The sequence below is a fragment of the Leucopleurus acutus genome, assembly GCF_964270905.1.
Source record: "Leucopleurus acutus genome assembly, chromosome: 4".
In the NCBI taxonomy this organism is placed as follows: domain Eukaryota; kingdom Metazoa; phylum Chordata; class Mammalia; order Artiodactyla; family Delphinidae; genus Leucopleurus; species Leucopleurus acutus.
The window spans coordinates 138,169,649-138,197,561 of record NC_139146.1 but is presented as its reverse complement, the minus strand read 5'-3'; the positions used below and the strand labels follow the sequence as shown (position 1 = coordinate 138,197,561).

The 27,913-nt window shown below is 35.8% G+C and overlaps 1 protein-coding gene across 1 annotated transcript in view; it reads left to right on the top strand.

Moving 5' to 3' along the window:
- BANK1 (B cell scaffold protein with ankyrin repeats 1) overlaps positions 1-27,913 on the top strand; it is a 271,583-nt gene that overhangs the window by 192,285 nt on the left and 51,385 nt on the right. Inside the window, exon 7 of the mRNA XM_082837839.1 lies at positions 25,800-25,878. Within this exon, the coding sequence (XP_082693965.1) occupies positions 25,800-25,878 (79 nt within the window). The remainder of the gene's footprint in view (positions 1-25,799; positions 25,879-27,913) is intronic.

Here is a 27,913-nt window from a genome sequence, read left to right as displayed (position 1 = left end):
GCTTCCTTGCCTTTTCCAGCTTCTAGAGGCTGCCTCCATTCTTACTTTTCTTGGTTCATGGTCCCTTTCTCCATCTTCAAGCCAGCAGTGCAGCATCTTCGAATCTTTCTCTGCTTCCGCCTTCATATCACCTTCCATCTTATAAGGACCTTTTTGATTATATCATGCCTCCCCAGGTAATCCAGGAGAATCTCTCAATCTCCAGATCTCTAATTTAATCACATCTGCAAAGTCCCTTTTGCCATAAAAAGTAACAATATTCACAAGTTCTGGGAATTAGGACATGGAGATCATTGGGCAAACAATCATCAACCTGCTATACACACCACTGGCTACAACAGATCCCATTCCTGAACTTAGTATCAACTGGTTGTGAAACAGACATTACCCCTATAGTGAGAGGATCTGAAGAATAAAATGGCAAAGGGCATCGATATAACATGGAGTGAAGAAAATGGGACCACTTGTGTAATTAATCAATGACATATGTTGAGTATGTCTGCATTTATTTAGATCTTTTATGACATATTTAAATAAAGATTTATAATTTTTACCATAAAGTTCTTGCACATGTTTTGTTAGATTTATTCCTAAATGCTCAATATTTTGATGGTTTTTAAATGGTATTTTACTTTTTTTTCATTTTTTCTTTATCATTGGCATAAAGAAATGCAATTGATTATTTTATCAATTTTGTATCCAGTAATTTTCTAAGCATTCTTATTAATCCCAGTGGGGTTTTTTGTTTTGTTTTGTTTTTATTCTTCCCTTGGTTTGTGTTTTTTGTTTGTTTGTTTTTTTTTTGCGGGACACGGGCCTCTCACTGTTGTGGCCTCTCCCTTTGCGGAGCACAGGCTCCGGACGCACAGGCTCAGCGGCCATGGCTCATGGGCCTAGCCGCTCCGCGGCATGTGGGATCTTCCTGGACCGGGGCATGAACCCATGTCCCCTGCATCGGCAGGCGGACTCTCAACCACTGCGCCACCAGGGAAGCCCTTCCCTTGTTTTGCTGACTAAGATCAAGGGACAGTCTTGAATGAAACAGTGGTAGCAAGAAGCCTTGTTTTGTGCCATTGTATTTCAAAATTAAGTATGATGTTTTATACAGGGTTTTTGTTAGTATTGTTATCTTTTATCAGTTTATGACCATTTTCTTCTGTTCCTAATTTGTTAAGCAAAAGTATTTCTTTTAAGATTAGATTCATTTAAGATATAGAAACTGATGTTTATATTTAGATAAGTAAATGCATCGAATGGCAATAAGTTCTTACTACAAGCTACCTCAGCTCTTAATATCTTACACATATATCTTGAGGTTTATTTAATTTTGTTTTAAATCACAGTCTTCCAAGAACTTATATGAATCACTCACTAAATGTTCTCTTTAGTTAAAGTGAGGCTCAAAATGGATTGTTAACTGTGTCTACCGTTGACAAATAGAAAATAACAACTTCTAATAATATCCTTACTCCATTTACCAACTAAAAAGAACTGCATCATGAAAGAGTCTCAGAATTTTTTGGTTCCCATTTAGAATATTCACAGCAGAGGACTGCCAAGGCTGAAGTTTCCTAATGAAGTTAACACAAAAGACTGTGAATATGTTGTGTTCCAGATTTAGAAAGGAACAGAATCTTATCCAATTCAAGTGAGCCTCCCCTCTTTCAGAGAAGTTGGAAGTCAATAAAGCATTAATGTTTCAGCAAACAATTTTTAACTTCCCTGAATATACAGCTACTCCAAAGTAACTCTTCTTTACTAGAGTTTCAATTTGTTCATTTATTTATTGTTCATTTAGGAACTATCTTTCAGAAACCTACTGTGTATTACGGACTGTGTATGTTCTGGGATTTAACAGCGAGCCTGACATTATCTGAACATTAGCAGTTTACAGTTTAGTTGGTGAAACAAACAAATACAAAAACAGCTACAATATAGAACAAGTGCTACTATAGAACTGGATATGGAATGTTATGGGAACACAAAGGAGACTCAATATCTCAGTCTTGGGAAAGAAGAAAAGGTTTTTTAATTTTCCTAGGACACCTAGAGAATAAATAGGAGTCAGCCAGACAAAAAGCAGGAGAAGCCATTTATACAGAGGGAATAGAAAGTGCAAAGGCCCAGAAGTGAAAGTAGGAATAGTATTTTTAGGGAAATTACTCATATAATCTGAGGCTTAGACAAGTGGAAATAATCCCGGAAAGGCAAAATAATGAAGGACCTTATAAATTGGGTAATTACAGAATGTATTATCCAAACCAATACTCTTTTGAAAGTGAAAGAGATGATACTAATAATTATGCCATAAATCGGAAATTGCAACAAATTGGTACTATTCCAGGCAAACCAAGACCTAACAAAGCCATCCTTATAAGTGATGTAAAATTCTCTTCTTTATCCTGAGGCTATTGAAGAATCATTGAAGGGTCTTGAAGTAAGAGGGTAGGGATGTGACATAGTTAGATATTCATTTGACAAAAATTGCTCTTTCTGCAGTAGGGATTACGTGTGGGTTAGGGAAGCAGAGGGGGGTGCAAAAGAGAAATGGAGAAGGGGAAACAGATGCATGTGTTGCAGTAATTCACATAAGTGATGCGGTTGCCTCTGGATGTAATCATGGAGGTGGTAAAAAGTTGATAAATTTTGTAGGGCTTCCCTGGTGGCACAGTGGTTGAGAGTCCGCCTGCCGATGCAGGGGACACGGGTTTGTGCCCCGGTCTGGGAAGATCCCACATGCCGCGGAGCGGCTGGGCCCGTGAGCCATGGCCACTGAGCATCCGGAGCCTGTGCTTCGCAACGGGAGCTAAAACAGGGCCAAAAATTCACCAGCATAGATGCTGGCTCTCAGGCTGGCCACTGGGACACATCTGTTAAAAGAAAGGTTGGTGGTAGTCTCTTCCATAGAAAACAGACTTGGCAAATGACAGAGAAAGAATGTTACTGAAGCTCTTGACACCTGCATTTGCAACCTCATGGAAAATATAACTCTGTAATCGCTTTTGCTCTGCATTTTATTTCTCTTTCATAGACCAGCCACTGCTAGAAGCTTTTTTCGATGGCAGCTGTGAACTATTAAGAAAAAGGTAGTGACAGATATAAGGGTTTTATTTGCCTTCCACGAGATGCAAGGTGTGACGCCTCATAAAGTCATAGTTAATAAGTGTCCTGTTTTGCCTTGAGGGGTTTTCAGTAGCTCATAATAGTATTTATTTCAGAAAGTATATCTTTTGGCACATTAAGGCTCAAGTAAAAGTAATGTGAAAAGAGCTTGTTGGCTTTTGAAAAATTAAAGCCCTCAAAGCATGGAAAGCAATAAAAGATTATTATGTGCCTTTGTCAGATATGAGATACGTTATGATGAATCCCTTATGACAGGTACCTCATAGCTTTGGTTGTAAACACTTATATCGCCTGCTATTTGCCATCTCCAGTTGGATCCCTGACACTATGAGGTGCATCCTCTACCTAATAGTTACAGTGGGGGAAAAAGATGAAATTCATGAATTATATAATGTTTCTCTGGTACAGCATTTTTTAAAATCTTAAATTTTGATTAGAAGTGCAAAAAGAATAACATAAAATGCTAAAATATGATATTTAACACTGTCTGAGAATATCAAATGTCTCTTTACTCAAGATCTCTAAAGATGCCATGAAGAATATTTTTTATTAAATCCCCCAAAAGAAACTTTCATTGAGAGCTGCAACATAGCAATAATTTATGGATTCTCTTAGTTTTTTCCCATTAATATCAACATCAGTATGATCACATATAACCATATGATAGATGACGAGGACACATTTATAAAATAAATGCATATGGAAAGAAGATACTACTTGTTAACCAGTATTAGAACATAATCTTTCAGACCATTTTCAAGAAGTAGTTATGGATTTGAATTATCACTTCCAAAAATTCTGTGAACTGGTAGATAAAGAAGAGAGACGTGAACCTTATCCTTGAAAACTTTATTTTCTAACTTGGTTCTAGTGGCCATGGTATGGGAGAACAGCTAAGAACAATGGAAAGATCTAGTTGGCACAGTGTCAGATTTTGGAAAATAGACACCTTTGGTTGAAACATCAGTAAAGGAGTTCACTACTAACATCAACAACAGTATCATCACCGTGATAGATAACATTTATTGAGTATTTTACAATGTGCTGGGAACATACTAAATGCTATCTGTATTGTGTATATTAATGCATTTACTCATCACATTTCTCTGAGGCAGGTACTATTAGTAGCCCATTTTACAGATGAGAACATTGAGGGACAGAGAAGTTAAGTGTTTGACCAATGTCACAGGGCTATGAGAAGATGCAGTCAGTCTTTGAATTTAGCTGTTGGCTCCTGAGTTCACGCTCTTAACCACGTTGCTCTATTGCTTCAAGAAGGCACGCCACTGCCTCTAAAGAAAAATATAGAGTTCTAATTCAGGAGGTGATATGATAGTGAAAATTTGGAATGCCATCAGGGATTGGGGTACAGGAAATAAATTGCAATTTCAGACTTGGCACCTGCTATCATGCTTCACCTGCACATGAGGTGGCTTTTCCCCCATTGCATAATAGTAACAATATTTAATCTATGACAAGAATTAGCTCCGGTAACCCTTGAAACAACCCTAAGTAGTAGGTACATGATTTATAGATGAAAACTAGTTCTGAGAAAGGTTAAATAACTTGTTCATAGTCGATAGTCAGGAGCCACTTTGAATTTAGGTCATCTAACTCCATATCTGCGCTTGTAATCTCTATCCTCATGGGTCTCCCTCCTGGAGGCAGAATAGAATCCTCAACAGAGCCTTTCAGAAATACTATTGGCTGAGTCCCACCTGTAAATATTCTAATTAGTTGATGTTGGGTGGGGCAAGGAAATAGGTAGTTTATGAAAGCTCGGCATGGGAATTTGATGTGCATCCGAAGCCAAGATCACTACACTATTTGATACCATTCCTCATCTTAAAGTTATCTTTGGTCTCAACCTCCTGAAATGCAACAATCTACATTATTCTTTCCAGGGTGGGTTAAGGTATGAACAGAACACTTAAGTGGTTGAAAATCTCCAGTGCTTTCTTATATGGGTTTTATCATATAAGACATGAACATTAGATGTGAAATGGCATTCTTTACCCAGCCACGTATGACAAGGTAGTTCTGAGTAGGATGTATTAATTTTAACTTCAATTTTTTTCTGATCTTCCTGACAGGTAATCTTTCCATAATATATGATCTATTTAAATTGCCTTCTTAACTGTATTTTTATCTAGTACACCTGGCCCACACATTTTTAGTTAGTGCAGCTCTGATTCACAAGAGGATAACATAGGGGTCACCTGAGTCATGCTGTATGACATTTGGCTAAAGAAAGTGTCACATCAAACTACAGCTAGCAGTAGAGACTTGTTAACTCATATAAAAGCCCATCTTTCTGTGATTTGTATTTATTTCTTTTTAAAAGTGAAAGGAAAAGAAAGAAAACATTGAGCTAATGGGCAAATCTGAAAATAAGTTATTTTAAGGATGAAGAAATACAATGCCTAAATTATAATACTTGACATATGGATTATCATGTGTTAAGTATTTGATGAAGTAGAAATGCGTATCTGGATAGCTTATTTGACCAAAGAAAAATAATTGGAAGAAACAAGCACAAATCCAACATCACTGTTTCAACATCTCTGTTTCAGCAAATGACCTGTCTATAGGCTTTGCACTGGAAGGGTTGATAATAATTACAGAGGCTGTCAAAAAAAGTGGGTACTGTGTTCTGGAGACAAATGGTGCTAAATGGCTAAGTGCTTTGACTTATCTTTGAAACGCTGGCTGAAGATTCAGGAAGTAAAAAAGAAACCATGGGGCTTCCCTGGTGGTGCAGTGGTTGAGAGTCCGCCTGCCGATGCAGGGGACACGGGTTCGGGTCCCGGTCCGGGAAGATCCCACATGCCGCGGAGCGGCTGGGCCCATGAGCCATGGCCACTGAGCCTGCGCGTCCAGAGCCTGTGCTCCGCAACGGGAGAGGCCACAACAGTGAGAGGCCCGCGTACCGCAAAAAAAACAGAAAGCATGGATATAAAATTTGCTGTGGTAATGGGAGTCAGTGAAGCAAGGTAATCTGAAACCACAATTTTAAATTAATTAATCTTCCTGTCACAAAATGTCCCATCATAAAACAAATGTAAATATAATGTGCAGAATTTTACTTATATTTCTCTTTTTATTACATCTATCAAAAGATAGATAAGGTCTACCTGACAAAAATGTTTCTCCCCAGGAAAGGGTTACACTTTCTGGAAAATTCAATGCTGGTAACTAAATAGACAGTAAAATACAGACTTTTCTATCATCAGGAATATTCAGAGCTATCTTTTAATGACTTTGAAGTCATAGAGGTCATCCTTCATCCTAAACTGTATAGCAGAATTTTAATTGACTACTAGATTTTTCTGGATTTATGCCATAATTTTCTCTCTTACTCAAATTCTCTAGAAAATAGACTATTAGTCATAGATAGAGGATACGAATTTCAACTTCATTTCTACCACCAACATAAATTTTTAAAAGTTTACTATCATTTATAGAACTTTATATAGTTCTATAGTAGTATCTGTAGTCAAACATGATTTCTTCATTGAGTAAAAAGTTTCATTTCTGAATATTATTTTCACTAGGTCTCTTTTAATGTCATATGTACCTGGTACAAATAGTTTTAATAAAAAGCACCATGTTTGTAGTACAAAGAACACTGGACTTGGATCCACTAGATACAAACCCAAAAATCCTGGGTTATCCTGAATTTGAATCTTTGCTTTATATACTGTGAGCCAGGGACAAGCTACCATCTCTTCATCTATCTTCATTTAAGTCTCCTCCTGACTGAATTGCAGGGTTGGTATGAGGATGGTGATACGTGTGAAACTGCTTTGAAAATCATTAATTACTTTATAAATGTAGAGAACTGTAATCAAGACCTTCCTAAATCATGGAATCTGCATCTCTCATTATTTGACAGCAAGACAGAGGGAAGTGCTTCCAGCCACATACCATGTATATCTCAGAAAGGAATTGTGGATAAAACCCTGATTAGAAGACACTGGCTTCATCTAGTGACCTTGAACAATCATTTAAAAACTTCCCTGCTTCTGTTGTCCCATTTGTGATATGAGTATAGTAACAGGTAACTGTATATATTCCTTGATTTAGAAGGAATAAGAGCCACACACATTTAGTTCTGTGCTACCAAGGAGGCACAGCCCATTAAGTTATCAAATGACAAGCGCAGGGTGAAACCTTCAAGATGGCAGAGGAATAAGACGTGGAGATCACCTTCCTCCCCACAAATACATCAGAAATACATCTACATGTGGGACAACTCTTACAGAACACCTACTGAATGCTGGCAGAAGACCTCACACTTCCTAAAAGGGTCTTGGTGCTCCGGCCGGGTGTCAGGCCTGAGCCTCTCAGGTGGGAGAGCCAAGTTCAGGACATTGGTCCACCAGAGACCTTCCAGCTCCATGTAATATCAAATAGCAAAAGCTCTCCCAGAGATCTCCATCTCAATGCTAAGACCCAGCTCCACTCAACAACCATCAAGCTACGGTGCTGGACACCCTATGCCAAACAACTAGCAAGACAGGAACACAACCCCACCCATTAGCAGAGAGGCTGCCTAAAATCATAATAAGGCCACAGACACCCAAAAACACACCACTGGATGCAGTCCTGCCCACCAGAAAGACAAGATCCAGCCTCATCCACCAGAACACAGACACTAGTCCCCTCCACCAGGAAGCTTGCACAACCCACTGAACCAACCTTAGCCACTGGAGACAGACATCAAAAACAACAGGAACTACGAACCTGCAGCCTGCAAAAAGGAGACCCCAAACACAGTAAGATAAGCAAAATGAGAAGACAGAAAAACACACAGCAGATGAAGGAGCAAGATAAAAATGCACCAGACCTAACAAATGAAAAGGAAATGGCAGTCTACCTGAAAAAGAATTCAGAGTAATGATAGTAAACATGATCCAAAATCTTGGAAATAGAATGGAGAAAATAAAAGAAACGTTTAACAAGGACCTAGAACTATAGAGCAAAACAACAATGATGAACAACACAATAAATGAATTTTAAAATTCTCTAGAAGGAATCAATAGCAGAATAACTGAGGCAGAAGCACAGATAGGTGACCTGGAAGATAAAATAGTGGAAATAACTACCACAGAGCAGAATAAAGAGAAAAGAAAGAAAAGAATTGAGGACAGTCTCAGAGACCTCTGGGACAACATTAAATGCACCAACATTCGAATTATAGGGGTCCCAAGAGAAGAAGAGAAAAAGAAAGGGACTGAGAAAATATTTGAGGAGATTATACTTGAAAACTTCCCTAATATGGAAAAGGAAATAGTCAATCAAGTCCAGAAAGCACAGAGAGTCCCATACAGGATAAATCCAAGGAGAAACATGCCAAGAAGCATATTAATCAAACTATCAAAAATTAAATACAAAGAAAAAATATTAGAAGCAGCTAGGGAAAAGCAACAAATAACATACAAAGGATTCCTTATAAGGTTAATAGCTGATCTTTCAGCAGAAACTCTGCAAGCCAGAAGGGAGTGGCTGGACATATTTAGAGTGATGAAAGGGAGAAACCTACAACCAAGATTACTCTACCCAGCAAGGATCTCATTCAGATTTGATGGAGAAATTAAAACCTTTCCAGGCAAGCAAAAGCTAAGAGAATTCAGCACCACCAAATCAGCTTTACAACAAATGCTATAGGAACTTCTCTATGCAGGAAGCAATAAATAAGGAAAAGACCAACAAAAACAAATGCAAAACAATTAAGAAAATGGCAATAGGAACATTCATATCGATAAGTACCTTAAATGTAAATGGATTAAATACTCCAATCAGAAGACATATCCTGGCTGAATGGATACAATAACAAGACCCATATGTATTCTGTGTACAAGAGACCCACTTCATACCTAGGGACACATACAGACAAAGTGAGAGAATGGAAGAAGATATTCCATGCAAATGGAAATCAAAAGATAGCTGGAGTAGCAATTCTCATATCAGACAAAACAGACTTTAAAATAAAGACTATTACAAGAGACAAGGAAGGACACTACATAATGATCAAGGGATCAATCCAAGAAGATATAACAATTGTAAATATTTATGCACCCAACATAGGAGTACCTCAATACATAAGGCAAATGCTAACAGCCATAAAAGGGGAAATTGACAATAACACAATCATAGTAGGGGACTTTAACATCCCACTTTCACCAATGGAAAGATCATCCAAAATGAAAATAAATAAGGAAACACAAGCTTTAAATGATACATTAAACAAGATGGACTTAATTGATATTTATAGGACATTCCATCAAAAAAAAACAGTATACATTTTCTTCTCAAGTGTTTATGGAACATTCTCCAGGATAGATCATATCTTGGGTCACAAATCAAGCCCTGGTAAATTTAAGAAAATTGAAATCATATCAAGTATCTTTTCCAACCACAATGCTGTGAGACTAGATATCAATTACAGGAAAAAATCTGTAAAAAATGCAAACACAGGGAGGCTAAACAATACAATACTAAATGACGAAGAGATCACTGAAGAAATCAAAGAGGAAATCAAAAAATACCTAGAAACAAATGACAATGAAAACACAACGACCCCAAACCTATGGGATGCAGCAAAAGCAGTTCTAAGAGGGAAGTATATAGCAATACAATCCCACCTCCAGAAACAAGAAACATCTCAAATAAACAACCTAACCTTACACCTAAAGCAATTAGGGAAAGCAGAACAAAAAAACCCCAAAGTTAACAGAAGGAAAGAAATCATAAAGATCAGATCAGAAATAAATGAAAAAGACATTAAGGAAACAATAGCAAAGATCAATAAAACCAAAAGCTGGTTCTTTGAGAAGATAAACAAAATTGATAAACCACTAGCCAGACTCATCAGGAAAAAAAGGGAGAAGTCTCAAATCAAAGAATTAGAAATGAAAAAGGAGAAGTAAAAACTGACACTGTAGAAATAAAAAGGATCATGAGAGATTACTACAAGCAACTATATGCCAATAAAATGGACAACCTGGAAGAAATGGACACATTCTTAGAAAAGCACAACCTTCTAAGACTGAACCAGAAGAAAACAGACAATATAAACTGACCAAGCACAAGCACTGAAATTGAAACTGTGATTTAAAATCTTCCAACAAACAAAAGCCCAGGACCAGATGGCTTCACAGGTGTATTCTATCAAATATTTAGAGAAGAGCTAACACATATCCTTCTCAAACTCTTCCAAAATACAGCAGAGGAAGGAACACTCCGAAACTCATTCTACAAGGCCACCATCACCCTGATACCAAAACCAGACAAAGATGTCACAAAAAGAAAACTACAGGCCAATATCACTGATGAACATAGATGCAAAAATCCTCAACAACATACTAGCAGACAGAATCCAGCAGCACATTAAAAGGATCATACACCACGACGAAGTAGGGTTTATCCCAGGAATGCAAGGATTCTTCAATATACGCAAATCAATCAATGTGATACACCATATTAACAAAATGAAGAATAAAAACCATATGATCATCTCATTAGATGCAGAAAAAGCTTTCAACAAAATTCAACACCAATTTATGATAAAAACCCTCCAGAAAGTAGGCCTAGAGGGAACTTACCGCAACTTAATAAAGCCCATATATGACAAACCCATAGCCAACATCGTTCTCAATGGTGAAAAATTGAAACCATTTCCACTAAGATCAGGAACAAGACAAGGTTGCCCACTCTCACCACTATTATTCAACATAGTTTTGGAAGTTTTAGCCACAGCAGTCAGAGAAGAACAAGAAATAAATGGAATCCAAATCGGAAAAGAAGAAGTAAAACTGTCACTGTTGGAGATGACATGATACTATACAAAGAGAATCCTAAAGATGCTACCAGAAAACTACTAGAGCTAATCAATGAATTTGGTAAAGTAGCAGGATACAAACTAAATGCACAGAAATCTCTTGCATTCCTATACACTCGTGATGAAAAATCTGAAAGAGAAATTAAGAAAACACTCCCATTTACCATTGAAACAAAAAGAATAAAATACCTAGGAATAAACCTACTCAAGGAGACAAAAGACTTGTATGCAGAAAACTAGAAGATACTGATGAAAGAAATTAAAGATGATACAAACAGATGGAGAGATATACCATGTTCTTGGAGTGGAAGGATCAACATTGTGATAATGACTATACTACCCAAAATAATCTACAGATTCAGTGCAATCCCTATGAAACTAAGAATGGCATTTTTCACAGAACTAGAACAAAAATTTTCAAAATTTTTATGGAAACACAAAAGGCCCCAAATAGCCAAAGCAATCTTGGGAAAGAAAAATGGAGCTGGAGGAATCAGGCTCCCTGACTTCAGACTATACTACAAAGCTACAGTAATCAAGACAGTATGGTACTGGCACAAAAAGAGAAAGGTAGATCAATGGAACAGGATAGAAAGCCCAAAGATAAACCCATGCATATATGGTCACCTTATTTTTGATAAAGGAGGCAAGAATATACAATGGAACAGCCTCTTCATTAAGTGGTGCTGGGAAAACTGGACAGTTACATGTAAAAGAATGAAATTAGGACACTCCCTAACACCATACACAAAAATAAACTCAAAATGGATTAAGAACCTAAATGTAAGGCCAGACATTATAAAACTCTTAGAGGAAAACATAGGCAGAACACTGTATGACATAAATCACAGCAAGATCCTTTTTGACCCACCTCCTAGAGAAATGAAAATAAAAACAAAACAAACAAAAAAAAACAAATGGGACCTAATGAAACTTAAAAGCTTTTGCACAGCAAAGGAAACAAGATGAAAAGACAACCCTTAGAATGGGAGAAAATATTTGCAAATGAAGCAACTGACAAAGGATTAATTTCTAAATTTTGCAAGCATCTCATGCAGCTCAATATCAAAAAAACAAACAACCCATTCCAAAACTGGGCAGGTGACCTAAATAGACATTTCCCCAAAGAATATGTACAGATTGCCAACAAACACATGAAAGGATGCTCAACATAACTAATCATTAGAGAAATGCAAATCAAAACTACAGTGAGGTATCACCTCACACCAGTCAGAATGGCCACCATCAAAAAATCTACAAACAATAAATGCTGGAGAGGGTATGGAGAAAAGGGAACACTCTTACACTGTTGGGTGGAATGTAAGTTGATACAGCCACTATGGAGAACAGTATGGAGGTTCCTTAAAAACCTAAAAATAGAACTACCATATGACCTAGCAATCCCACTACTCGTTATGTAACCTGAGAACACCAGAATTCAAAGCGAGTCATGTACCACAATGTTCATTGCAACTCTATTTACAATAGCCAGGACATGGACGCAACCTAAGTGTCCATTGACAGATGAATGGATAAAGAAGATGGGGCACATATATTTGTGCGTTTCTTGCAAAACTTTGTCAGCTGTCTCCCCTTTGAATCTCTATGGCTCTTGATTCATTGCCCTCTTAGGTAACTTGACACATTCTTTCTTGTATACACTTGTTTACTTATTTCCCTATTGTTTGGGCCCTCTAATAAGAGACATTAGCTGTATAACCTTGGACAACTTATTTAACTCCACTAACTTTTTTTTGGCTCATTAAATGAGGATTACAATAGTAAACCTATCTCATAAAATCGTTTTGAGGGTAAAATAAATTAACTTAAGTACAGAACTTAGACCAGTATGTGATTCAATAATTATGTTTGTATGTGCTAACTCATTGCTGGTTTCTATAGATTTTTATCCTAAATAGTTTCATTGGCACTTGCAAACAAAATGAGTAACATTAAATCCACTATCTATTTGCATATGAACTTCTTTTTAATTTTTAATGGACTTATTTTTTAGAGCAGTTTTAGGTTTACAACGAAACTGAGAGCAAGGTACAGAAATATTCCATATATCCCTGCTTCTACACGTACATACTCTCCCCCATTATCAACATCACTCACCAGAGTGGTAGCTTTTTTTTTTACCAAGGGTGAACCTAATTTGATACATCATAATCACCCAGAATCCATAGTGTACCTTAGGTTTCCTACAGTCTTGGGGTTGTACATTCCATGGGTTTGGACAAAAGTATAATAACTATATCCAAGATGAGAATATAATACCGAGTATTTTCATTGCCCTAAAAATCTCTGTGTTCTGATTATTCATCTCTCTCCCCACCCCACCCTTGGCAACCACTGATCTTTTTATTGTCTCCATAGTTTTGCTTTTTCCAGAATGTCATATAGTTGGAATCATACAGAATGTAACCCTTTCAGATTGACTTCTTTCAGTAATATGCATATAAGTTTCCTCCATGTCTTTTCATGGCTTAATAGCTTATGTCTTTTTAGCACTGAATAATATTCTATTTTCTGGATGTACCACATTTTATTTACTCATGCACCTACTGAAGGACATCTTGGTTGCTTCCAAGTTTGGGCAATAATGAATAAACATCATGTGCAGGTTTTTGTGTGGACATAAGTTTTCAACTTCCTTGGGCAAATACCAATGAGTGACATTGCTGGATTGTATGGTAAGAGTATGTTTAGCTTTGTAAGGAGCTGCCAAACTGTCTTCCAAAGTGGCTGTACCATTTTGCATTCCCATCAGCAAAGATAGAGTTCTTGTTTCTCCACATAATTGTCAGCATTCGGTGTTGCTAGTGTTCCAGATTTTGGCCATTCTGATAGGTGTGTAGTATTATCTCGTTGTTTTAATTTGCATTTCCTGGATAACATATGGAAAAGATGTGAATCATTTTCTCATGTGCCTGTTTTCCACCTGCGTATATTCTTTGGTGAGGTGTCTGCTAAAATCTTTGGCCCATTTTTTAATTGGTTTATTTTCTTACTGAATTTGAAGCGTTATTTGTATATTTTGGATAACAGACCTTTATCAGATGTATCTTTTGCAAGTATTTTCGCCCAGTCTGTGGCTTGTCTTCTGTTTCTCTTGATTTTGTCTTTTGCAAAGCAGAAGTTTTTAATGAAGTTCAGGTTATCAACTATTTTTTTCATGGATCATGCCTTTGGTGTTATATCAAAAAGGTACCACCATGCCCAAAATCATCTAAGTTTTTCCTGTTATCTTCTATGCGTTTTATAATTTTGCATTTTACTTTCAGGTCTATGATCCATTTGGGCTTATCTTTTGTGAAGGGTATAAAGTCTGTGTCTAGACTCATGCTCTGCATGTGGATGCCCATTTGTTCCAGTACCATTGGTTGAAGAGACTGTTTGCTCCATTGTATTGCCTTTGTTGCTTTGTCAAAGATGAGTTCACCATATGTATAGGGAAATTTATTTTTAATTTAAGGAGCTATTTTAAACTTTATATATTCTACTGTGAAGCCATTCTTCAGGCAAGTGTCATGGCCTGCTATTTGGAAATGAAAACTGTCTACATTTAGAACCAGAAAAATCTTTCTTGAAAGATATGTAAAGCTGAAGATAAACTGCATTAGACAAATTTATCTAAACTTCATGTAAGGTTACACACTCATAGAGTTACTTCTAGTGAAAATGGATATTAGACACACCCTGATTTCCATTAGACTAGCCCTGATTTCCTTTAGACTATGAATTTGAAGATTAGGAATTATTTTCACAAGTGACTGAAATCTGCCAAGTAAATCACTGGAAGCTTGAAAATGCTAAGCTACTACCTCACAAGACAGTTTGCAATTCTCAGTGGCAGAATGAAGTGGGATGAGGCTCTTTTTACAGTAATTATACAATATAAACAGCAGCACCCTTAGTGTTTTGGTTGGGGACCCCACAAAATAAAATTTATTTCAAGTTAAAAGCTTTCAGATTTCTGGGCTAAAGAAAATGACGTTTTTCTCCCAAAGTGAACTTACTGGTTTTATTGATTCTCTTCTAGTCTGATTTTGCATGCTGGCGTAGGGGAAATATGTTTCTTTAATATATAACAGTGTTGTTTTTCCTACCACAGAAGTTTTCCATTTTATTTTACCTTAAATGCGTAGCAAATTTACTTTCAACAGGTTTGTTCTAATTTTAACTTATCAAATCTATTCTACTACAGCTTTAGGTTGTTTTTGGTACATAAAAATATATTTTTGTCTAATTTTCCTTAAATAGATCTATATTTAGGTAAGATCTAAGTGTCCATCCTGCCAATGTACTCATCAAAATTAAGTGGAATGATAAAGGTCTTCTGATAAATGATTCAAATGGAATCTAGTAAATTGAGAGGGGTGAAAATGGCTTTTAATAAGCAAAATTATTTATTGAGGGTACATACATGTCTCCCAGGTTTCTCTGATTATGAGATACTGCTCTGCTACTAAATAATATTGATAGTGTTGCTAGTTCAATTCCACAATTTAAGTGTAAAATTGTAAAATGGGGATACTTAAGAGTATTATGGTGTGTTGCAGTATATCAAAAATAATATTAAATCCACATATATAAAATAAGTATTAACACTTTTATCTCTAGTGACTTTTCCGCATAAGAACAGCCTCTTCTGAATTGTAACCTGCCTTTTATTTGCCATCCCACCATGTCTTCATTAATTTATGATTCACCTTTTCTGACTGTTGATCTTTCATGTTTTAAATTCTCTGATCAATAGAATTGACTCTTCTAATTCTGTATTTTAAGCTAGAGATTATTCCAGCCATATAAATTCCTACTGGGGATAGATTTGCAACAGTATAAGCTTTAAGAATCTTTATATTTAATTTGTTCAAAAAACACTTATTTTGTGATAGTAATAATATAAACTAAAAGGGTCTTTTGTCGCATTTGTCAAATAACACTTATTATCTAGCAACTGAAGAGTATAATCTTTGTGGGAAATTGCTGGGTCTCTAAGTGGTGTTTTATGTTTGCTTCTGGCTTAGATTTCAGAAACCACTTGCTTTTCTGTTTTTAGATAAATGCCATGTGCAACAACTGTGATGATGACAATGCTAACCTTTTATTACTCAGATTTTTCCATTTCGTTCTCTTTGACCCTCACTCAAGTTATCAAAGGCTCAGAAAAAAAGGAAAAAAAAAGAAAAAAAAGGTGGCTGTTAGTAATAGTCAACATAAATGTAAACCCAGCTACCTCTTCACTGACTCCTATCTGCCAACTTAGAAATATGCAAATGTATCAATTATTTAGTTTCTATTTAGTTTTGCTCCAAATGAAAGCATGGTTTTTTTTAATGTGACTTAATTGGAGTATTTAAAACACCATAATTATTTATAATTTTAACATAGTGTTATTTTGTGTTTCCTCTACAGAATTTTACCTTTTTTTTAATCTTATGATTTTGAAACTAAAACCAATTTCAAGATTTTAGAATTGTCAATAGCAAAGCTTTACACCAGTGTCTATTATATGCTATTGTTCTTATTATAGGAATAGAAGATCAGAGTTAAGGTAATTAATACAGTAGTCAGGTTCAGGGTTCATTAAAGCCAAGTTCTTCAATCATTTCTTGACTACTCAACTTGTTTGTACTCTGTATCTCATCCGTGGCCAATTTCTCCTTCCCTACTCTTGGTACACCCAGGAAGAAACACCCTTCTGAATTAGCACCTGTCCTCCCTCACATCGTTTTATGCTGAAAGAAGGCAAACTAGTTTTAACATTAGTCTAAAACAGTCTTCATTGTAATATGAACATTGTAAAATCAAATAAAAGTCATTTGGGAATTAAACACCATAGAATCATTTGAGAGACCCCTCTCCTCACCGACCCAGCTCTTAGGGTGTATTACATATCATAGTCTGTGGAAATGCTGCCCCAGGAGAATTTCAATGTACAGCTTACACAACCATACCCAGAAGCCTTGATTAGTCTCCATTAGGTTAATTGGTCTGCTATTGATCCATCATCACATCCATCTTGTGATTCCTCACACTTGAAAACAGAGACAATTTTTTAAATCATTATAAGCTACAAAGACCACTATTTAGAGGACTTTATTTTCATTCTTTACATTCCAGCTTGAACACAACTGACCTTTATTCAATACTAGAATTGAACATAAAGTTTGATGCAAACCTAATTTAGTAATATGAAAAAATAGGGTAACACAAAAATTCATCCTGTACTAAAATAATGATCTTAATGAAGATGATACAGATAACAGTTGTTGAGTACTTTCTATGTGCCAAGTTTTATAATAAGTATTTGATATGTATTTTCTCATTTAATTTTCACAATAACCCTGAGAGGGTAAGGTACTTTTATGCTTATTTTTACATCTGGAGAGACCAAGAGAGAAGACTATGCTTAAACTCAACTAAGTAGTAAATACAAGAGTAACATTTGAATCCAGATCTGTGTGACAATACATCTGGACTCAAAATCTTAACCTATATAACCTACATGTATTTTTAGATGGACTGGTTAACAGCAATATCAATCATCATCATCACCATCATCCGGAGATATCTCCAACACACCATAATTGGAGTAAAATAAACAAACTGACTCCACTCTTTCTATCGAACTTCACATGTTCTCCCCAAAATTCACCTATTTCTTTAATTGGGCAGCTTTGCTCTTTTGCCTTCTGTATATGGCTTAATCAATCTTGCTTTTGCTTGCACCATTCTCTTTACCAGGAACATCCACGTCTTTCTTCTTCCATCAGTTCATTTATTGTTTATCCATCTATGAGCTCAACCAGCACACATTAGCTGCTAAGGACTAGATTCAAAATTTACCTCTCAAAGTCTACCCATCATTCAAATTCTAGCTCAGGTTATTCCACCTAGAACGATTTCATTCCTTTCATCTCCTATTACACCCTGTAGTCAAACCAAACACTTCAGGGACTACAATTGTTTCAAGCATTTTACTTTTATTTTCCTTGCTAAATATCCTGGGAACATATTATATGTTACATATTTTGTATACCCTCGGAAACTTGCATAGCATTAGGCACATAGAAAACATTTAATAAATTTTGATTGACCAAGGTTAGGAATAGTTCTACATGTTTGAAAATGTTAGATGACGTGTCTAGACTACACACTAGGAATTTGCCAGGGCTGAGTTGTTGCACGTTTTCATAAAGTCAACTCTACCAGAGTCATATGGTAATTCTATTTTTAGTTTTTTAAGGAACATCCATACTGTTCTCCATAGTGGTTGTACCAATTTACATTCCCACCAACAGTGCAGGAAGGATCCCATTTCTCCACACCCTCTCCAGCATTTATTGTTTGTAGATTTTTTGATGGTGGCCATTCTGACCGGTGTGAGGTGATACTTCATTGTAGTTTGATTTGAATTTCTCTAATAATTTGTGATGTTGGGCATCTTTTCATGGGCTTTTTGGCCATCTGTATGTCTTCTTTGGAGAAGTATCTATTTAGATCTTCTGCGCATTTTTGATTGGGTTATTTGTTTTTTTGATATTGAATTGCATGAGCTGTTTTTGTATTTTGGAGATTAATCCCTTGTTGGTTGATTCATTTGCAAATATTTTCTCCCATTCTGAGGGTTGTCTTTACATTTTGTTTATGGTTTCCTTTGCTGTGCAAAAGCTTTTAAATTTAATTAGATCCCATTTTTGTTTTTATTTCTATTACTCTAGGAGGTGGATCAAAAAAGATATTGCTGCGAATTATGTCAAAGGGTGTCCTGCCTATGTTTCCTCTAAGAGTTTTATAGTGTCTGGCCTTACATTTAGGTCTTTAATCCATTTTGAGTTTATTTTTGTGTATGGTGTTAGGGAATGTTCTAATTTCATTCTTTTACTTGGAGCTGTCCAGTTTTCCCAGCACCACTTATTGAACAGACTGTCTTTTCTCCATTGTATATTCTTGCCTCCTTTGTCATAGATAAGGTGACCATATGTGCGTGGGTTTATCTTTGGGCTTTCTATCCTGTTCCATTGATCTATATTTCTGTTTTTGTGCCAGTACCATACTGTTTTGATTACTGTAGCTTTGTAGTATAGTCTGAAGTCAGGGAGCCTGATTCCTTCAGCTCTGTTTTTCTTTCTCAAGATTGCTTTGGCTATTCAGGGTCTTTTGTACTTCCATGCAAATTGTAAAATGTTTTGTTCTAATTCTGTGAAAAATGCCATTGGTAATTTGATAGGGATTGCATTAAATCTGTAGATTGCTTTGGGTACTATAGTCATTTTCACAATATTGATTCTTCCAATCCAAGAACATGGTATATCTCTCCATTTTTTTGTGTCATCTTTGATTTCTTTCATCAGTATCTTATAGTTTTCTGAGTACAGGTCTTTTGCCTCCTTAGGTAGGTTTATTACTAGGTATTTTATTCTTTTCGATGCGATGGTAAATGGGAGTGTTTCCTTGATTTCTCTTTCTGATCTTCCGTTCTTAGTGTATAGGAATGCAAGACATTTCTGTGTATAAATTTCATATCCTGCAGTTTTACCAAATGCATTGATGAGCTCTAGTAGTTTTCTGGTAGCATCTTTAGGATTCTTTATGTATAGCATCATGTCATCTCCAAACAGTGACAATTTCACTTCTTCTCTTCCAATTTGCATTCCTTTTATTTCTTCTTCTTCTCTGATTGTCATGGCCAGGAGTTCCAAAACTGTGTTGAAAAGTAGTGGCGAGAGTGGACATCCTTGTCTTATTCCTGATCTTAGAGGAAATGCTTTCAGTTTTTCACCATTGAGAATGATGTTTGCTGTGGGTTTGTCGTATATGGCCTTTATTATGTTGAGGTATGTTCACTCTATGCCCACTATCTCGAGAGTTTTTATCATAAATTGGTGTTGAATTTTGTCAAAAGCTTTTTCTCTATCCATTGAGATGATCATATGGTTTTTCTTCTTCAATTTGTTAATATTGTGTATCACATTGATTGATTTGTGTATATTGAAGAATCCTTGCATCCCTGCTGCGATAAATCCCACTTGATCATGGTGTATGATCCTTTTAATGTGTTGTGGATTCTGTTTGCTAGTATTTTGTTGAGCATTTTTGTGTCTATGTTCATCAGTGATCTTGGTCTGTAATTCTCCTTTTTTGTGACACCTCTGTCTGGTTTTGGTTTCAGGGTGATGGCAGCCTCATAGAGTGAGCTTGGGAGTGTTCCTTCCTGTGCAATTTTTTTTGAGTCTGAGAAGGATAGGTGTTAGCTCTTCTGTAAATGTTTGATAGAATTTGCCTGTGAAGCCATCTAGCCCTGGGCTTTTGTTGTTGAAAGATTTTTAATCACAGTTTCAATTTCAGTGCTTGTGATTGATCTGTTCATATTTTCTATTTCTTCCTGGTTCAGTCTTGGAAGATTGTACCTTTCTAAGAATTTGTCCATTTCTTCCAGGTTGTCCATTTTATTGGCATATAGTTGCTTGTAGTAATCTCTCATGATCCTTTGTATTTCTGTGGTGTCAGTTGTAACTTCTCCTTTTTCATTTCAATTTTATTGATTTGAGTCTTCTCCCTCTTTTTCTTGATGAGTCTAGCTCAAGGTTTATCAATTTTGTTTATCTTCTCAAAGAACCAGCTTTTAGTTTTATGGATCTTTGCTTTTGTTTTCTTCATTTCTATTTCTTTTAGTTATGCTCTGATCTTTATGATTTCTTTCCTTCTACTAACTGGGTTTTGTTTGTTCTTCTTTCTCTAGGTGCTTTAGGTATAAGTTTAGGTTGTTTATTGAGATTTTTCTTGTTTCTTGAGGTAAGATTGTGTTGCTATAAACTTCCCTTTTACATCCCATAGGTTTTGCCTTTGTTACATCCCATAGGTTTTAGGTCATCGTGTTTTCATTGTCATTTGTTTCTAGGTATTTTTTATTTCCTCTTTGATTTCTTCAGTGATCCATTGGTTATTTAGTAACATATTGTTTAGCCTCCATGAGTTTGTGTTTTTTATAGCTTTTTTCCTGTAATTGATTTCTTTATTTTAATTTTTATGTATTTTCTTTATTTATCTTTTGGCTGCATTGGGTCTTAGTTGTGGCACACAGGATCTTCGTTGAGGCATGTGGGATCTTTCGTTGCAGCGCCCAATCTTTTTGTAGCGGCCCTCAGGCTTCTCTCTAGTTGTGACACGCAGGCTCCAGGGCACATGGGTTCTGTAGTGGCAGCATGTGGGCTCTCTCATTGAGGTTCGCGAGCTCAGTAGTTGTTGCGGGTGGGCTTAGATGCCCTGTGGCATGTGAGATCTTAGCTCCCCGACCTGGGGTCGAACAAACCTGTGTTGCCGCACTGAAAGGTGGATCCTCTACCACTGGACCACCAGGGAAGTCCCTCCTGTAATTGATTTCTAATCTCATAACGTTGTGGTCAGAAAAGATGTTTTATGCTACATTTGAAAACTAACTTGCTTGGAGAACTATATAAATTATTACAGTTTTATTGTGGCACATGCTTTTAGCGTTATATCAGTGTATGAACAAGAAAATAAACTAGACATCCACAGATTCCTTTCAGATTTTGGATTCTGTAATTTTAAATGAAGATAACTGTTTTTTTACTTTTACAACTACAACCTTAACAAAGGAATGGATTTTAATCATTCACAGTTTAGTGAACGATGGCTGAATTTAAACCAAGCACATGGCCCAATAAAGGTGTTAGTACCTCACAAATGCAACCACAACTGTGATGGATTACAAACAAACATTATCAAAATAGGACTAGAGTGTAGTTAAAAGGGTCAGGTGCCCAAGCTTGAAGTTCACAACTCTAGTTAGAGCTGATGGGCAGAGACTAAGACCAGAAGCTGTCAGCACCAGGACTGGAGCCCTGTGTGTCACCACTCAGGGAGATTGGCTTGAGGGTGGCCTCAGGTTGAGAGAAAAGCTGGGTGAACACACCAAGTGAGTCGAGGTCAGAACAAGAGATGTGCTAGCTACAGAAGCCAACCCTCCAGAATCTTTTTAAAGCTAAATTTTTTCAGATTTGTTTTCCTAAGTTTGAGGAAATAGGTTTCAATATTCCTGCTGTTTTTTTCTCCCTTTTTACTCACTTTCAGATGAAACCATCACCTGTCCCCTTGGCACCTGTTCTTTTCACTGCACCAGATTGTTTTGTTGGTTACAATTAAAAACTTGAATTTCTCATTGTGTAGAATGAGACTTCTAACCTTTGTCCACCTGGTCAAATTATCTTTTCATCACTTAATTTTTTATATTAAGATTCTGTCTTAAAAAATAGAGCATATATCCTCAGGTTATTCTAACAAAATTTTGGTCCATGCTAAGGAAAATGTCCACTTTCTCCCCACCAGAGTTTAACTGCTCCACAACTATTTGATTCTTCCTCATTCCTCTTTCAATCACAGACAGAGTTCCTGTTTAGTTTTTACATTCAGGATTCCATTTCCCATAATATAAAAAGAAACTTTCATGAGGAATTATAGAAGTCTGCTTCTAGGCCATATTCCTGGATGGCCTAAGGAAAAACAAATTCTCTTAAAAGATGTCATGAAAACTAAGATATACTTTTACAACATGACCTTGAAAATTTTTTTGAGACTTGTATGTTTGCTGTCATGCACAGCTTTTGTATAACTTTGTTCATTCTTAACATTTAGTAGGAAAAATCTTTATTATTTCAATTGGAATATTAATGCAGATTCTGAAGCCTAGTGCGTTCATTTTGGGTAATGAATAAAATATTACAAGGTCAATTTGTTACTCTTCAGAGACATATATATATGTCTCTGAACAGACTGTCATGTGCTTTAAAGCTGGTAAAATCATTTATAATCAACACTGTGGAAAGTTGGACAAAAGTTGGGCTAATTACAATATCTTCAGAAGCTCATAAAAATATTTAGAAACCAACTGCCATGTGAAGATTGTTTTTATTCACTCCCTTAAAATCAGAATATTATGATGAATTGTACTGTACGAGATGCCAAAGCCATGTGGAGCTCTATATACCCCAGTCAGCAAGTTCGTTTATCTTTGATCAGGAATGATTTAAATTTTATCAAACATTGTGTGCTACAAGGACTGTCTACGGCCTAGAATATTACTCTGAGCATGTTCAGCTAATAGATTTTCTTGTTTAAGCTGGATTTTTTTCCTTTAGAGAAGTGGCAGTCATGGCAAGTGTCAAGATAATTTTTTAATCCAATCTCCTCACCCAAAAAGCAAACGAATAAAACTTTTCCCTGATTATCTGGTTATTTCTTAATTTTACATTTCACCTGTAAGGATTGAGTTTATGGTAATGAAATAAATAAAATATTGTATTCTAATCATTTTTTGATTTATTTCCCCTCCCAATAAAAATGGGATATTTTTGGAGAGTGTGAATTGTGTATCTTTTAAACTTTTAACTATTTACCTTAATTACTAATAGAGTATTTAGCACATAGTAGGCCTGCATAAATATTTGATAAATTAATGAATAAAGTCAGACTCTAGCCCCAGATAAAGAAACTTATTAAAGAATTAAATATTTCTTCCTCTGATTCTTATCATCTCTATTAGCTTGTAAATTATAGAGATGTTTTTAATAATAAAATCATACTGTCACACTTCGATCAGAAAGTTTATATTCCAGTTCTTTTTCTGTCACAGCAGAACGTCCAAAGGCACACAATTCAGAAGAATTAAGTTAAATAATTATTGGCTCATTATTGATGATTCCCACATCAAATCAGTGTGGTCACCGTGCTTGCTTAAGTGTGAATGAAGAAAGGAATATCTAACATATGCAGATTACATTTATTGAGCACTTACTATGTGGTAGATGTAATAATGTGTTTTGCTTACATTTTCTATTTTAACCTTCCCAGCAAATTGATAGTATAGATATTACTATCCATATTTTGCAGGATAGAATATTGAAATTTAGAGTAAAGTGCCCAGTGTCACACAGCTAATAAATAATAGAACTATGATTTGTTCTTAGACTGACTTCAAAATCCATTCTCTGTCCACTGTACCACACAACAAAGTATTAAAGTGATTAGATGTCAGAGTGTCATCATACTTTTAAGCCATCATTGATTTTATCAGTTATTAATATATCATTAGATATAACACATTTTTCCAAAATAAATATGATTGTTAAGTGTAAGGAGTTCTAGTAAGACACAGTTGGTTTTTAGTGTAAATATGTCGAAAGATCCTTTCATTCCTGAGAAAACAATTACTTTCTACATAGCCTGATTATACAAAATACCGGTTTTACATAATATTTATGAAAGTGCCCAAATCAAAGTTGGCTATTTTTTAAATTTGGAAGCCATTTCCTTCAAGACATTTTTAGGCTTGTGTGTTTGTTTGCACACATGTCATAAAGCTTAAGTTATAACATAAAAATGATTCCATTATGTTTCAACCTCAGTATGTGACACACACACACCCCTACATACTTGCCCACAGACTCTTTATTAAGAGACTGATTTTGAACTCAGAGTGTCTAGGCTTGTGAATAGTATAGCGGAAATTTTCACATAATTCCTGAAATCTTTGTAAAACATTCCTGTTATTCAACTAGTAAAAACGTCCTTGATGTGATTTTAAGAGTATTATGGATTTTTTTTTAATGTATTCTTGATCTGCCTTGTGAAATATAGAGGTCAGGCTAACTGAAAACAACAAATGACCATATCAACAGTGCTTTTAATACCAAAGCATACAAATACCAACTAAATATCAATCAATCTCCCTAGTAAAGTTAAGTGATTTTTTTACATTAGCATTTAATTGAGTCCACAAAGGGGAAAATATAATTTAAATAGAAAATAATATGAAAAAGAATATATATAGTCTGTTTATAGGTTATATATATATTCTTTGATTTCCACTGGAATCTTGAAAATTAAAATTTCTTTAATATTTTTATAGTGAGCCTGATGCAGAAGCTCATTTTCTTTTTTTTAATTGAAGTATAGTTGATTTACAATGTCGTGTTCGTTCCTGGTGTACAGAAAAGTAATTTAAAGGGACATTCCAAACGTAGAGCAAATGGACGAATCATTTCAATTTTATTAAGAACAAAAGCATAAATCATTTGAATAATCACTTGGAGTTCATGGTAACGAAACGTGACCTATGTTAATGCAACCAAGCTCCGTCTCTTTCTCTGCGTGCTTTTGTACAAATAGAGCTCTCACTGGAGTTACTTAGCTTTCTCAGCAAACACCAACATGTTCCACTACTTTAGACCCCATGCCTCCTTCAGAGATTATAAGCAAACACTAGCAATTTCAGAGGAAAAAAAGCAGGCTTCTATGCTTTCTCAGTAATTCTCCCTTCTAAGTGTAGTGGAACTGATTTCAGAAAGACAAACGTAAATTCCCTTACTCAGTTTCCTTTTTCTTTTTAAAGATGGAAAATAAATCACTTTAAAATTTCACTGTCTTATACTGTATTATAATCCTTGATGTAATTAAGAATATCTTTTGAACTGGTAAAAGATACCAGAAATGTTCAAAAGGAAGCAAAGCTCATGGTTTTTAAAAGAAATAGTTGCCTTCCTTTTTATTCAGGAGTTATTTATTGTAAAAATTTCATAATTATTGCTGTGAATCTTTAAAAAGTTCCATTTAAAAAGCTCTTTATTGTAAATGTTATATTGTTCCAGTTACACTTTTAATACTGTGTCATTGAAAAAATTATAGATGGCCCAAATATAATAGCTGAGATATGTAAGGTATTAGCTGTCAGTTTGGTATGTGTGAAAATGCAGATTTATTAAGATTAATACATATAATTGAAAATTACATTCCTTTTTGTCTTCAGATCCAAGAAGTTAGCAGAAATAATGAGGAAGAAAGTGACTATGAAGAGGATATTACCTCATTTTCTACATGTTCTCCTAGTAAGTGTTCCTATATGTTATGTACATAAACAACATTTGTATTAAGGTGTATGTGACTGATAAAGTAAAACTGAAGAGAGCATAGACAAGCATGGAGAGCATGGAAACATATTTAATTAACTGAATGACTTTTAGTGTATCATCTGGTAGAGATATGACTACATTATCTTGCTAATTTAAGTATTTCTAATAAGTTCAGTGTTTAATAATCAAACCAGCAGTTTTTCCCACCCAAAGAGAATACACAGGTCAGGTTGATATAAACATTCTATTTGACAACTATATTTTTTCAGTTTTTTTTTTTAAACAAAGTCACATTCTTTTCAGACCTTGGTTTTCTCAGCTAGGAAATGAGAAGTTTGTATTAGGACTCTCTATGCTCCCTGCTGGCTGTAATAGAATGTAACTCTCTATTTTAGAAAACTAATTGAGAGTCTTCCTCCATGTACATAACGCTACCTATCATGCCTGTTTCCACTGGTATACAGCAGCTTGCTCACCATCTTCACCAGCAAGTCTGATAGCCGTCTCCCACCCAACATTTCCAAATCTGAAAACCCTAATTCCCACCACTCCCAAATCTGCTCTACCCGCTGACTTCCCCATCTCAGTAAATGAAGACTCCTTCCTTGTTCAATTCAGTCCAAAAACTTCAGTCACCTTTTTTTACTTTCTGTCCTACCCTGTATCCAATCAGATAATACTGTGGACTGTACCTTCGCAAAACAGCCAGACTTTCCTCACCCGTTCATTGTTACTTATCCTAATCCGTGCTGTCATCTGCTCTCCCCTGGATTATTGCAATAGCACAGTGGCTCTCAATGAAGCACTATTTTCTAACCCCAACAGAAGATATTTGTCAATGAATGGAGATTTTTTTGGTCATTATTTTGAGAATGGAATTTTGCTAGAAATACTGCTAAATATCCTGCAATGCACAGGATGTGCCCCATGAAACACAGGATTATCTTGTCAAAAATGCCAGTAGTATGCCGTTAAGAAACCCTGCAATAGCTTCCTCCCAATTTGCCCCTAATATTCTATGCTTCAGAAAGGAACTAATCACTCTTCTGCTCCAAATTCTCCAATACCTTCCCATGGTACTTGTAATCCTTATCATCACCTGTAAGGCCCTAGATAATCTTGATGGTCCCATCTCTGACCACTCTCGCGCATGTTCACAGCCAGTGACACCTCACACATCAAGCAGGCTCTTGCCTCAGGTCATTTGCACTTTGAACAGTTCGCAGATGATGCTCCATTAAACGTTATTGGCCACCAGTTTTTCAAATGATGGGCTGACCAGCAAAGCAAATAACATTAAACACAATGCCTGAACTAGCATACTTTGGCAAAATCGGCAAACTCTTCAAACACTATTGCAGAACACAAAATTATGCTAAATATTAATGTAATAAATTGATGCAGTTTTAAAGTTATACATTTTATTATCTTTGTAATGACTTAATGATTTGTTATAATTTTTAATGATAATGAAAGTGATGATAAAGGCCATCATTGATAATGACCATATATTTATCATGCCACTTAATCCTCTGAAGTACTACCTATGATAAGAAGACATTATTTCAGTTATTGGTACAGCACAACCTCATTTCTACAGACAGTTTGGACCTGGAACTGTCTCATATACGAAACTCTGTGCGACTGGACTCAAGCCTCTGACTCTTTCGTTGGAGTGAGGGTGAAGCATAGAATACCCTAAGTCAGCAGATTTCCATTGGTATCACCATTGCTATGAAGCTTGCTAAAATTCACTGACCAAGCACATCTGACTCTCCAGGGCTGTATTCCAGGTTTGGGCATATTTGACAAGGACCAAGGAGACCCTGTTGCTTGCTTAGGCAGTGTTTATGTAAAATATAAACACCGATACATAAACATAAGAGTGGCTACAAGTAATTGCCTGTAGCATGAATGTAATTCTAAGCTGATGATCGATTTTCCCAGACTGAAATAGCGAATCCCCTTTGCAAGCATCAGCAATGATTTCTTTTCAGCCACTCCATCATTT